This window comes from Microcaecilia unicolor, chromosome 5 (assembly GCF_901765095.1).
Source record: "Microcaecilia unicolor chromosome 5, aMicUni1.1, whole genome shotgun sequence".
In the NCBI taxonomy this organism is placed as follows: domain Eukaryota; kingdom Metazoa; phylum Chordata; class Amphibia; order Gymnophiona; family Siphonopidae; genus Microcaecilia; species Microcaecilia unicolor.
The window spans coordinates 297,525,176-297,538,982 of NC_044035.1; the positions used below are offsets into that span (position 1 = coordinate 297,525,176).

The following is a 13,807-nucleotide window of genomic DNA, read 5'->3' on the forward strand; positions in this document are numbered from 1 at the left end:
ATGACCTCCCCATACTCCCCCAGTGGTCACCAACCCCCTCCCACACTAAAAAAATAAAAACCTGTTTTTGCCAGCCTTAAATGTCATACCTAGCTCCCTGACAGCAGTATGCAGGTCCCTGGAACAGTTTTTGTTGGTTGCAGTGGACTTCAGGCAGGCGGACCCAGGCCCATCCCCCCTACCTGTTACACTTGTGGTTGTAAGCGTTGAACCCTCCAACCCCCCCCCAAAACCCACTCTACCCACATGTAGGTGCCCCCCTTCACCCATAAGGGCTATGGTAGTGGTGTAGAGTTGTGGGGAGTGGGTTTTAGGGGGGATTTGGGGGGCTCAGCATCCAAGGTAAGGGAGCTATGCACCTGGGAGCTATTTGTATATATTTTTTTAATTTTTAGAAGTGCCCCCTAGGGTGCCCGGTTGGTGTCCTGGCATGTCAGGGGGGCCAGTGCAGTACAAATGCTGGCTCCTCCCATGACCAAATGCCTTGGATTTAGCCGGGGTTGAGATGGCTGCTTTTAGTTTCCATTATCGCTGAAAAACAAAAGCGGCCATCTCAAACCCTGTGAACTCTGGCATTTGGCCGGTCCAAACCGTATTATCGAAAGAAAAGATGGCCGGCCAATTTTTTTGATAATACAGTTCCGGCCAGCTGTTTGCGGCGCTGCCAAAATAGATTGCTGGCAATCTATTTTACCGGCGCCGTTCGATTATTCCCCTCATAGTAACATAGTAAATGACGGCAGATAAAGACCTTTCAGTCCATCCAGTCTGCCCAATAAGATAAACTCATTTTACATGGTATGTAATACTTTATATGTATACCCGAGTTTGATTTGTCCTTGCTTTTCTCAGGGCACAGACCGTAGAAGTCTGCCCAGCACTGTTCATGTACTAAGTTCTGAAGCTAATGTCAAAATCCCTTAAAATCTACACTCCAGCCCATCCATATCTATTCAGTTACGATCAGGGCAAAGACCGTAGAAGTCTGCCCAGCACTGGTTTTGCTTCCCAATTACTGGCGTTGCTACCCAATCTCTGCTAAGATTCCGTGGATCCCTTCCTTTGTGTTTAAATGGAATGGATCCTACCTTCCTTTCACATGAAAGTAACAACGCGAGTAGTGTGTATCATGCTGCTATAGTACACCCTAGGTGAAGGTATAGATTTTGTAGTTAGTTTTTGAGAAGGTAGGATCATTAGCCTGTCCCCTTTATGAACTTCTTTTTGTAGATCCTAAATCTGTTAAACTCTATCCTTCAGTGAGTGAAAGAAGCCAGCCATAGTAATTGTACTGAACCATTAATGGACTTGAGCATTAATGATTAAAAACTAAGGTAAAATTTCAGAGTTTGTAACCATCCCAGGTTTCTTGATTTTTTTTTTTTTTTTTGTGCATTTCAGTCTGCAAGGAATCCCTCTTGCTGCAGAAAACCCTCTAACATCATTTCCAGGACATTTTAGTGGGTGAAATTGCCCTAAGTGGCCCTTCTCGAACACAGGAGACATGAGGACCACCCTGAGGCAGGAGCTACAGATAACTGTAATTTAGTTCCATTTGTACTGTGGGTAGGGCTAATGCATGTTTTTGTATAAGAAGATGTATAGAAACAGACAAAAAATAACAGGCCACAAGCCCACAGTGCTTGCAAAATGTGCTTGACAGAGCAACAGGCTCCCAAGCTGACCCCATCTTCTTCCCCAGCTTCGTCCTGACTCCTGCTGTTCCTGCTAGAATTTAAGATGTGCTTTGAAGGAAATTGATATGTGCTTAGAAGTTTTTGTTTTTTTTAGTTCAAATAGATTTATTATGTTAGAACAATATGAACAAATACTAAATACTAACAATTTTGACATGCTAACAAACATCTCTACATTCACATCCCTAACAGCGCTTAAGATTACCCAGCAATCTTAGGAGTCTTGTTTTAATGTAATAATGGGCTCAAAAACAGCTAGTATTGAGCAATTTAACATGGCTGAGCTTGCTGGCATGGAGGGAGTTAAATCAAGGTGGATGATTAAAAGAGCTGATGATGTTAGGATTGGCCAAAAGAAAGGGCAGTCAGCAGGGAGAATGTAGATTGATGGTGGGGGAGTGGCAGCTGGACCAATGGGGGTCTGGAGCATCAGAAATGTTCTGCAGGCTTTTATTTTTGGGCGGGTAGGCAGGGAGGGAAAGGAGGTGTTGGTTCTTCTGAGGATTTTTTGCCCCTCTCAGCCATTCCCTTTCATGGGCTCTGGGTGGTTGGATGGTTGTGGGAAGATTGCTTTAGGGAGGAGTCAGGTTTTGGGTGGTTGGTCGAAGGTGGGCATGAGAAAGGGATGATATATGAGACTGTGGGTTATGTGTCTATCAAAAGAGGGAATTTAACAAGCTTAAGTGCGTCACTGCCTTGAGTGGATTGCAAGTTTGGGCCCTGAAGCACCGCAGGCCCCTTGTTGGGTACTGAGTTCATTGGCTGGCTTGTCAGTGACTGGCTATTTGGGGTTTATGTTTGTTGTTTATATGCAAAAATTTTGAAAAGTTGTGCTGAATTTATTTACTAAAAAAATTGCTGATAAAATTTTGATCTATGATTTTATGTGAAATTTGATATTCAGTGGGTCATGGTTTCTTTGTGATAAATTTGTTGGAATTGTGCCTGCGGTGTGAATGACTGTTAGATGCTGTGTAAATCCCATTATTAGTTATTCACCACTGAAGAAAACAACAAAATTGTCTGTTTCTGTGTGCTGTTTAGGTTCAATAGAGTTGTATTGTTTCAACTGTTTTATTATTATCTTTAGAAACAGATAAGTATTTTAGTACTTGGGAAAGAAGCATGATGGAAATACTATTTGAAATATGAAAGATATATTACATTAAGCGGCCTAAGGATGCAGATTATCAAAACCATGTCGAGGGAACAAAGGACAATAATCCACAGGCACAAAATGGAAAGTAACCAAAGTAAGGGTATATACTGTAAACACATGAAATTATTAAACCTGAAATATTAATGAAAACTCATATTTAATCTAATTGAGAGAGATTACAGCATTATAACTACTTGTCTTTCCAACGTTCCTTCATTTAAATTGATAGGCAATAACACCCAACTAAAGAGCCTTAGTCAAAAATGTCATTTTCCATTCTGTGCTTACAAAACAAAACAAAATACTCTTTTTGAATAAGGCCCAAAGATACATTCTTTTGGCTTCTATTTACTTAGTTGCAGCAAAATGGCATATTAAAACAATATTTTACCTTAGAAAAGTTCTCACAGAATTTACTAAACTGTGGTACCCGAGTGCTACGTTTTAGTAAGTGCCACATATCACCATGGCTGGGAAAGCTGAGTATTCCCAGCCAGATCAGAGTATGTTTGTGGGTCCCCATTCCAGGGCCACCATATTATAATGGGGCCTTAGGGCTTATAAAGGCCCCTCTACCCTCCCTGTCAAAAAGGTTATTTTTGGTCCTTGACCCAGACCAAAAATGAACAAGAAAACTAGGCTACTGGTAAGCCTCTTCCCTGGCCTTCCAAATCACCATTTCATAACAGGTATTCCCCTTCTGAAAACTCATCTCCCACCCTGCATCCTCTCCTGATGGGGGCAGAAGAAATTCCTATTTGCTTCTGAAATACTGGAATCATGTTTTAAACTGGTACCATTGACCCTAGATGCTCCTTTGCCCCACTTGTGAGAGGAAAAGAAGGACCTGGGGTCAGCTGGCCCAATTTAAAAAATGGCACAAGGGATGGGGGCAAGTATTCATAGTAACTTGTTGCTCCTTAGCAAGGCATTGGGACTTAACACAAGACAAATAAACTTATTAGAGAAAAGCTAGCCTGACTTTTTAAACCTTTGAAGATTTTTTTTTTTAGAATTTACAGGTGTTGCATAATCTAATCTAATCTAGTCTCTTATAGATTACATAATGCCAATAGTTGGTCCAAAGCAGTTTACAGTAAGACAGGGGTTCTCAAACCAGTCCTCAGGACGCACCTAGGCAGTCAGGTTTTCAGGATACCCACAATGAATATGCATGAGATGGATTTGCATACAGTGGAGGAAGTGAATGGAAATTGTGGATATCTTGGTATGTCTTGAGGACTGGGTTGATATAAAACTAACAGAAATATTTTTGAAATAGATACGTTTTTAGTTGTTTACGAAAGGTAAAGTAGTAAAATGTTCTATTAAGGTGGATAGTGCATTCTATATCTGGACTGCTTGAAAAGAATTGTTCAAGAATTCTTTAAAGCATACTGTTTTAAATGACGGAAAGCGTAAAATTAAAGCATCTTTTAATCTCAACAAATGTATGTTGAGAGAAGACCAGATTAGAAAGAAGCTCAGGTGCTAGGCAAACAACTTTAAATTCTTTTTGAGCTCTTATTGGTAGCCAATGAAGAGACACCAAGGGGCCCTTTTACTAAGCTGTGTAAGCATCTACGTGCACCCAACGTGTGCCAAAATGGAGTTACCGAACGGCTACTGTATGGCCCTTGCAGTAATTTCATTTTTGGCGCGTGTCTGCTAAGCGCGCACCAAAAATATTTTTTATTTTCTGGCGTGCATCAGCTACGCGGGCCAAGTGGCATTTGGCACATGTAGGTCATTACCACCCTGTTACCACGTGAGACTTTACCGCTAGGTTAATGGCTGGCAGTAAGGTATCATAGTAACATAGTAGATGACGGCAAAAAAACACCTGCATGGTCCATCCAGTCTGCCCAACAAGATAAACTCACATGTGCTACTTTTTGTGTATACCTTACCTTGATTTGTACCTGTCCTTTTCAGGGCACAGACCGTATAAGTCTGCCCAGCACTATCCCCGCCTCCCAACCACCAGCCCCGCCTCCCAACCACCAGCCCCGCCTCCCACCACCGGTTCTGGCACAGACTGTATAAGTCTGCCCAGCACTATCCCCGCCTCCCAACCACCAGTCCCGCCTCCCACCACCGGCTCTGGCACAGACCGTATAAGTCTGCCCAGCACCATCCCCGCCTCCCGCCACCGGCTCTGCCACCCAATCTCGGCTAAGCTCCTTAGGATCCATTCCTTCTGAACAGGATTCCTTTATGTTTATCCCACGCATGTTTGAATTCCGTTACTGTTTTCGTTTCCACCACCCAAAATGGACAAGCGGCAATTTTGACTTTTTCCGCACGTCCATTTTCAGCAAAAAGTTTTTAAAAGGCCTGTTTTTGGGTGCACTGAAAAATGGATTGGCGCGTGCCCAAAACCCGTGCCTACACTACTGCAAGCCATTTTTTGGCGCACTTTAATAAAAGAACCCCTAAAAATGGTGTCACGCAATTTATAGACAAAAAAGGTACAATCAGTTTATTTGCTGTGTTCTGCAACATCTGGAGCTTTTTTGTAAGAGTGTAATCTGGTTCATCTGGGATGTTTTGTGGGATTCTATTAAAATATTTTGATTTGTCTTTTTATTCAAATAGCATGAAATATAAACTGGAGGACTGGAGACAGGTGGATGACATTATTCTTCACAAAAGTGAAAGTAAGGAAATTGGATATTATAGGCTGTTTATTTTGAACCCTGAGGTGAATAATCAAAAAAAAAAAAAAACAGGTGGAGCAACAAACCAGCTCAAATTATTCACATGATTGCAAGAAGCATTCAGTTCTACTAGCGACTATTAGACTCTTGTTGGGGATCTATTTTGGATGAAGCTACAAGTGAATTGTGGATTACAATCCTCGGTTGATACAAGATTTGCTTTTGGGAATCACTGACATTTTGGGACGCTGGAGTACTAAGATAAATGTTGCTCTCTCAAGCGTTTTTTTGTGCACATTAGGGTTTTTTTTTTCCTGCTAGTAGAACTGAATACTTCATGCAATCATGTGAATAATTTGAGCTGGTTTGTTGCTTCACCTGGTTTTTCAGATTGGGATTTTTTTCTCTCTAGGAGAGTTTCTGCCACTCTTTTTTTCTGGGTGTTGCTAGCCTGTGATAGGAATAAAGGGCCCTTTTATGGAGTGGAGGTAAGCCCAACGAGGGCTTACCGCTTGCTCTTTCAGCACTACTCCCGGCCCAATGTGGCCATCAGCGGTAGTCCCACCCTGAGCGCACACCATTTCTGGGAGAAAAGAAAACTCCTGGAAATGGCTTGCACAGTAATAACCCGTCAGTAATTGAGCATCACCGTGTGCTGCCCAGTTACTGCCGGGTTACCGCAGGAGCCCTTATCGCCACCTCAGTAGGTGGTGGTAATGGCTACCCATCGCATGGCCATATGTGCCTGGGGTCTTTTTTACTGACTGCAGTAAAAAGGGCCCTGGCTTGCAGGAAAAATGACCCTCACCACCAGCACAGGGTCCTTTTTCCCACAGCTTGGTAAAAGGGCCTTTAAGTCTCCTTTTGATTATTTTGCATTTACAGTAGTGTTTTGGAGCTGAGGCTAATTTTGCTAAAATAATTTAGGAGCTCTGTTCATTGTTTGCAAATAGCTTGCAGGCTTTGTTTTCGATGTATGTGTAATACTAAGAGGGTCCTTTACAAAGCAATGGTAAGCCCAATTTGGCCTTACCACATGCTAAATCGGAACTACCGCCAGCCCAACGTAGCCACCAGCGGTAGTTCCGGCTGGAGCTTGCACCATTTCCGGCGCTCCGGAATTCTTTTGTTTCTCTAGCATGCCGTTAACCCAGCAGTAACTGGGCATTGCCACGTGCTGCCTGGTTACTGCTGGGTTACAGCGGGAGCCCTTACCGCCTTCTCAATGGGTGAAGGTAAGTGCTCCCTGCTGCCTGGCTAGGCGGTAAGGGTTATCTTACCACATGGCTTTTTGTGGGGGGCTTTTTACCCGCTGCAGTAAAAAGGGTCCTGATCAGCTGGTCTACTGATCAGGAGCACCATAGATGCATGAGATTGATTCACAAATGAAAATAATGAAAAATGTTTAAGATATGGTCACTCTGTTAGTGATTTGAGTATTATAAGATTTTCACATAATGAATATGGAAATAACAATAATGCACATTTATATTCTAGACCATCATATAAAAAGGAAAAGGACTCCGAGACAGACACCATAAGTTCTCCTGATGACGTGACAGTATCGCAAAACACAGCTTGTGTTGAGAACGAGAACGGCATAGAGATAGAATATCACAGCTGATACGGAGGAGGAAAGAAATAAAGAATTCACTTACACATCACGAGCACGAGTGCATTTCCATTGTTGCTCCGGAGGTTGAGCCATACCCGCACACAGCAGAAATCATGAAACTCCAGCCCTAAGATAAGTGATTACTTTTTGCTTTTGAGAAGAGTACGCATAAGGAGGGAGGTAGGGCTGTAGTGCTGTGATGTTGAGTACTGCATATAGCTAATCAGTAGACCAGCTGGAGCAATATGAGTTTTACTGAGCACTAAAATATTAGATTTACACTATCTCACAATCCACAGTTTAATAGTATATAAAAATTTTATTTAAAAAAATGAGTTAAATGAAAAAACGGTGTCTATAAGAAGTGTATGGTAGCATGTATTGAAACCAGAGCAGCACAGTATTATCTGGTTAGTGCCAAGGTGGTCCAGAGTAGAGTTGGGGCAGAGCCAGAAGTAACCTGGGCACTGCTGATATTCAGTGGTGGTACCTGGACAAATATCTGGTTAACTCAGGACAGCAAAAAGGCTGTTTTAAGTTAATTGGGTAGCTATCCAGGTATTGCTTTTGAATCCTGGTGATATCTGGGTAACTCCCAAGCAGGTTGCCTAATACCTGAATGTTCAGTGCTTGTACCCAGATAGGGGCTGACACTGAAAATCTGGGTTTAATTCAGCTGGCAGCAGTCAAAATTTAAAGAAATGCTTACCACTGCCAGGTGGATATTGAGTGGCTAAGTTTTATAAGTTTTGTACATTTATAACCTGCCATTACCTCAAGCGTTCATAGTGGTTCACATTAACATGTAACCATCGCAATCTTTCCAAGTATGAGGTGATATGTTCTCTGCAATTATATGCTGTCAGAAATCACGCAGCTATAATTTTATTAATCTACAAACCTTGATGTACTTTTGAGGGAGTCCATTGCAATAATCCAAACTTACCCAAACCAAAGATTGGTTTACCATTCTCAGATTGCCCTGGAGAATCAAATACTTTAATCTCCAAATTAGCCTTAATTTATCACATTTATACCATCTTCAACAAATGCCCTTTCATGCATAGCTGATGAAATAGTTGACTGCCGGAAATTATACTTTGCCAGTATTTCTGTCCTATAATGCCTCCAGATCTACTAGGTTCTTCCTAAATTTCATGTTTCATCATCCTTAAGCTACCTGTAAATCAGGGAGCTTTGTATATCCTTTTTTTTTTTTAATTGAACCTTTCTTAGAGCCACTTGATTCAGACTCTGTCATAACCCTATTCCATTTATTCACAAGCCAACTCACCAAATGAGGGAGTCTTAGCTCTCCTCCTTCTGTTCATCTCCTCTTCCAGACCTACCTGACTAAAAAAATCCTAATCAATCTTCCATCTCAGCTGGCTCTCCTTCCCCTTCCTCAAATGCTTACTAAAGGTCAGGATAGTTAGCACAAATTTAGTTAGAAAATGGTTTGAACAGGGCAATGGAAGCAGAGCCCAATTCTACAGCCTCTAACGCTGGGTTTACTAAGCCGCTAGTGCGGCTGGCTGTGCGCTAGTGCCGACACAGCCCATTCACTTTGAATGGGCTGTGTCAGCAATGCCGTGCGGAAGCCACTAGCATGGCTTAGTAAACAGACCCCTAAATCATTTCTGGGGCAAACTGCAGCATCAGATCCAGGGTGTGACTTCTATTATGGGTATTTCCTCCAACAACTTGTTGTAAATCCTGAAGGAATTATCTTACCTCCAGAACTTATCTCCTGAGAAAATGTATGTCTTTTTGTTTTTTTTCCAGTTAAAAGCTGCATCAACGTGTTGTACATCAGAAGGTAACTCAAGACTGGAGAGCCTCTTCGGGTATCCTCTTTCCAAAGTGCTTGCTGAATAAACCCAGTATTCATTTCCTAAATAAAAACGATATATGCCCTATTAAATTCACTTGAAATCAACAATATAGATGTATTCTTAGATTAAGTATCTACAGTAGTTCCATTACATGTTTAAAAATGATACTCATATGTTTCTTTTCTATACTCTCAAGTTATGAACTCAATGCACCCAGGCAACTGCGACCCATCCTATCGGGATGCGGGCTTTCCACCCCATACTATATACACTTACATAAGAATGACAATCAATAGTAGAGAGGTAAGTTTATAAACCTTTTCCACATGTACAATGCTGATATATGTACAGAAAGGCCTCTCATCAAAAAGCAAGCAATTACTTGCATAGTAGGCATGCTCACTCATTGCCCACTTGAACCCAGCCCCAGCTGCATGCACACGACGTTAGGGGAAACAGGGCAGGCAATGCCGGTGGGGAGCAGTGCTGGAGAAAATCTTCTCTGGCTGGGGTTGGGGACCTCCGCCAGCCAAACCAGGGGCCCCAGATCCAAATTGGGGGAGGGGGGGGGCAAAGGCCCCCAAGGACCCCATAGCTATGCCACTGGCGAGGAGGCGTGGAAATAAAATCTCTCTACGGGACAGCAAGGGCAAGAGCCATGTGAATATGTATATAGCCCCTGAAAGAAAGTGCCCCTGTAAATATACCTGAGGAGTATGTTGGAAAAGGTGTTCCCTCTGGGTAGGGTCACCATATGTCCGGCTTTACTCGGACATGTCCTCTTTTTGAGGACATTACGGGGGCGTATGGGTGGGTTTTGCCAGCCTGCCAGCTTTTCCGGGTTTGTGGGCAGGCTAGTGGGTGGGCAGGCTGTCTTAGCGGGCCTCAGGGTCCCCTTTCATACATACCCCTTTTTCCTGCCTGGGGCTGCCACAGACTGCTCTTGCTGCTGACGTCACTTCAAAATGGCTGCCGACAGTTCCAGTGGTGGCCTCGTGAGACTTCCGCAGAAGTCTTGTGAGGTCACTGCTGGAACTCTCAGCAGCCATTTTGAAGCAGTGCCAACAGGCCACTTCAAAATGGCTGCCGACAGTTCCAATGGTAGCCTTGTAAGACTGCTGCAGAAGTCTTGTGAAGTCACCGCTAGAACTCTCAGCAGCCATTTTGAATTGGTGCCAGCAGCAAAAGTGGTCTGTGGCAGCGCCAGGCAGGAAAGAGGGGGCTGCCCTGAAGAGGTCATTAGACCCTCAGGCATGATAAGGTACGAGATGGGATGGGATGGGAGGGGATAGGATGAGGATGGAGTCATGTGGGTGGAGAAAGGGAGGACGGGAGCTGTAAAAAAAGGTGGGTGGAGGGATGCTAGAAAAAAGATTGGGGAGGGGACATAAAGAGTGGGTGGGAAGATGGAGGGAAAACATAGAAGGGGATGGTGAGGAGAGGGGGATATGCTGCATATGGATGGGAGGGAAAGAAAAGAGGAACATGCTCATGAAATGTACATGTCTACGCATTTCATGAGCATGTCATGTTTATTTTGTATTTCGCATGGAAGAAAATGCATTTCTGTTACTTTACCAGTATTTTTGCTACTTATAGAATCTAGCTTTCTTGGGGGGTGTCAAGGTGACACTGCGGTGCGAGGGCATAAAGGGCATGGTGGGGTGGGCTGAATTTTATTTTGTGTCATGTGTCATGACAAATATGGTAACGCTACCTCTGGAAATAACAGAAGTCTGGGATTGAGTTGCGCTGGAGTTTATTAGGCGACTATGAAGAAGGTTAAAGTTAAAGTCCAGGTCCAATTCAGTTTGCAGCTGTCAGCAGCTTTGAAATCGCTGACCTCCGTGAGCCGAATATCATCCAGTACAGAAAATGTAATGATAAATTTTCCTTGCTAGTTGTTTGAAGAGAGGGTCGAAGTACACACAACAATAGAAATACAAAAAAAGCACCAAGTCAAGAGCACTTTACTGGACCTGATAATTTGGACTTCGGTATGCTATGACAAGTTCTGAGTTTTTGTGAGTGAAACTAACCAGTTTCAGTTTGCTAATTACATGTTTTTAATGCAATTTAGATAGACTGACTCTATCATCCCCTGACGCAGATATTTAATGCCAAAACACGCCCTGTGTTGGGTCCGGCACCCCGGCATAATAGACCATGACAAAAAAAACCCGACAAAAAACCCCTAACAAAACAGAGTAAAACCAAAACAGACCATGGCAAAAAAAAAAACTCCCCCAAAAACCCCAAGACAAAATAGACTCTACACAAAACAGGGCAGGGAAACCTCCATAATCAAGCTGTATTATCTTGTCAAGCAGATTTATGATTTTCACTAGATACCAAGTGTGGATAATGAAGTCAAGCTGTAGGCAGGTGCCAGGACTTTCAAGTGACAAGCCATGGACTTTCTCAGTAAATCTATTTCATCAGACCCTTTTGTCAGGAGTCTATTTTGTCAGGGACTTTTATGTCGGGAACTTTTTTTGTTTGGAACTCTTTTGTCTGGTTTCTTTTGTCTGTTTTTTTTTTACCGGTTTCTTTTCACAGGGTGCCATTGGGTCCAATAAGGAGCTCGACTATCCACGCTTGAACGGCCCTTTGTGCTTTTTTTTTGTATTTCTCCTTTCTAGTTATCACAACCACCCTCCCCTCCCCCGACCCCCATCATCCAATATTAGAAGCTGTCACTGGCCCCAAGAGTAGGAAGGATACTTATTCCAAGCCAATCCCTTGGCTCTGTTCTTTACGGTCAGGACAAACAGTAGCGCTAGCTTCCATCCCTGTTTCCCTTGGATAAAACATTTTGGTGCTCACCTTTGTAAGTCTATGTGCTTTGAAAATGAGCCTTTTTGTCTCTGTGATATTCCTAATCCAAGTTGGACAAGGCAGACATGCTTGAGTTTCCTGCTTTGCAGCACACAATGCTGTGGCCCAAGCCACAGTGCCAATCCAATACACAAATGTTTTTTGTGGAGTATTTATATGTTTTGACTGTTCTTTTAAAATTATTTTATGATGTAATTTCTACCAATTGACATCAGGACATCTGTAATTTATTACTGGCGTCCTTTCTTAAAAAATGTACTACAGCAGACATATAATTTGATGTGAAATGAAATGTATAATAATATCCATATTTGTTAGCTACAGGAACACAGTTCTATTTGCTTGGTCTTATAAAGTTATGAAAATTAGAAAACCAGAAAGGACCCAGAAATCTAAATATATTGAAGACTTATCAAAACAGAGGTCGGTGCAATAAGACATTGAAAAATCTGTCACTGTGTGAGAGAGAACAAGCTTAACATGCATGTTGCATGCTTTTGCAGGCAGGAGAGATATCAAAGCCATACTGCTTGCAATGTGGTGAATGGTGATGTGGGTAGATGTCCACAGTCCTTCCTGTCTGTGAACTGTGGGTTCCCTCTGGAATGGTATGTTCATTACAGAAAGATCTAGAGGGGAACTGAGCATGGCTCAGGACTTTCCACTGGCAGGAGTATAATGCACTCAGAGGAAACCTGTGATTTGAGAGCTGTTTTGAGGGAGGAGGAGGTGGTAAGAGGAGTTCTCCAGAAGGGCATTTTTTGGTTTGGGGGGGGGGGGAGGGGACTGCATACCTGCAATTGAGGGGGGGGGGGGGTAAGGAAGATAGGGCTGCCAATTGGGAGAAGATCTGTTAGCAGTACAGAGGGGGGAATATCTCCCCCTCTAATACTGATTAAACTTTTCATTCTGAACCAGCTTGCAAAAAGAATTTAAAGACTAGCCATGCATGGTAAGAATTTAACATCTGGTTGAGAGAGGTGTTGACTTTACTGTGCCCATGAAAACATCAGCTAGAGAGAGCATTACAGACTGTTTTCTGTACATCTAATAAAGCTTAATCTTTAATTCTCCCTCATTTACACATAAGGCCATCCTAATTTTAGTACAACTTAATTAATAATAATTATTATTATTACATAATTATAATATTATCCCCCATGTCTACTAAGCCATGCGCTAATGCAAACACAGTCCAATGGGCTGTGTTGGCATTGCCATGTGGCTTAGTAAACAAACATGTGCTATTTAAATTATTATATAATTATATAATTAATAATTATCATATTATTAATTTAATTATTTATAATACATTTAATAATTAATTCATTAAATGCAATAACTAAAGCCTAATAAATAAATAATGTAATGTAATGAGGCAGTATCTTAAATTGCACATTTAGGAAACTTATTCTAAAACAGGGCATTTACATTATGCACATATTACCTCCTGGATTCTATATAGCACGCCTAGCGTTCCACGCCAAAATCTAAGCAAATTCCATAACAACATGCGTAACTTAATTGGCTTAACAAGCTAATCAGCATTGATAACAGCACTTAGGGGTCTTTTACAAAGGTGCACTAGCATTTTTAGTGTGCGCTAAACGCTAGAGATGCCCACTGGAATATATGAGTGTCTCTAGCATTTAGCACACACTTATTTTTAGAGTATGCTAAAAACGCTAGTGTGCCTTTGTAAAAGGGGCTCTTAACAAGCACTAATTAGTATTTACATGCACAAATCCCCAAGCATATTCAGTAACATACTGCGTCTAAATTCTAATGCGTGCAGTTCAAAAGGGGCGTGATTATGGGCGGGAAAATGAGCATTTTGTGGGTATTCCAAAATTTACGTACGTAGTTATAGAATATGACCCAGGGCATGTAAATCTACATGCAGGGATTTATGACACATTTTTGTTGGTGTAAATGGACGTTCATAGTTTTAGGGGCTACAATATCAACTAAGCATATTCTATATATCATGCCTAAATCTAGGT

At 42.1% G+C, this 13,807-nt stretch overlaps 1 protein-coding gene across 1 annotated transcript in view; it reads right to left on the reverse strand.

Annotated features, from left to right (window-relative positions):
* The window catches only part of MMP2 (matrix metallopeptidase 2), an 85,903-nt gene that overhangs the window by 14,510 nt on the left and 57,586 nt on the right, over window positions 1-13,807 (reverse strand). The window contains exon 11 of the mRNA XM_030204313.1: window positions 8,866-9,025. Coding sequence (XP_030060173.1) covers window positions 8,866-9,025 — 160 coding nt within the window. The remainder of the gene's footprint in view (window positions 1-8,865; window positions 9,026-13,807) is intronic.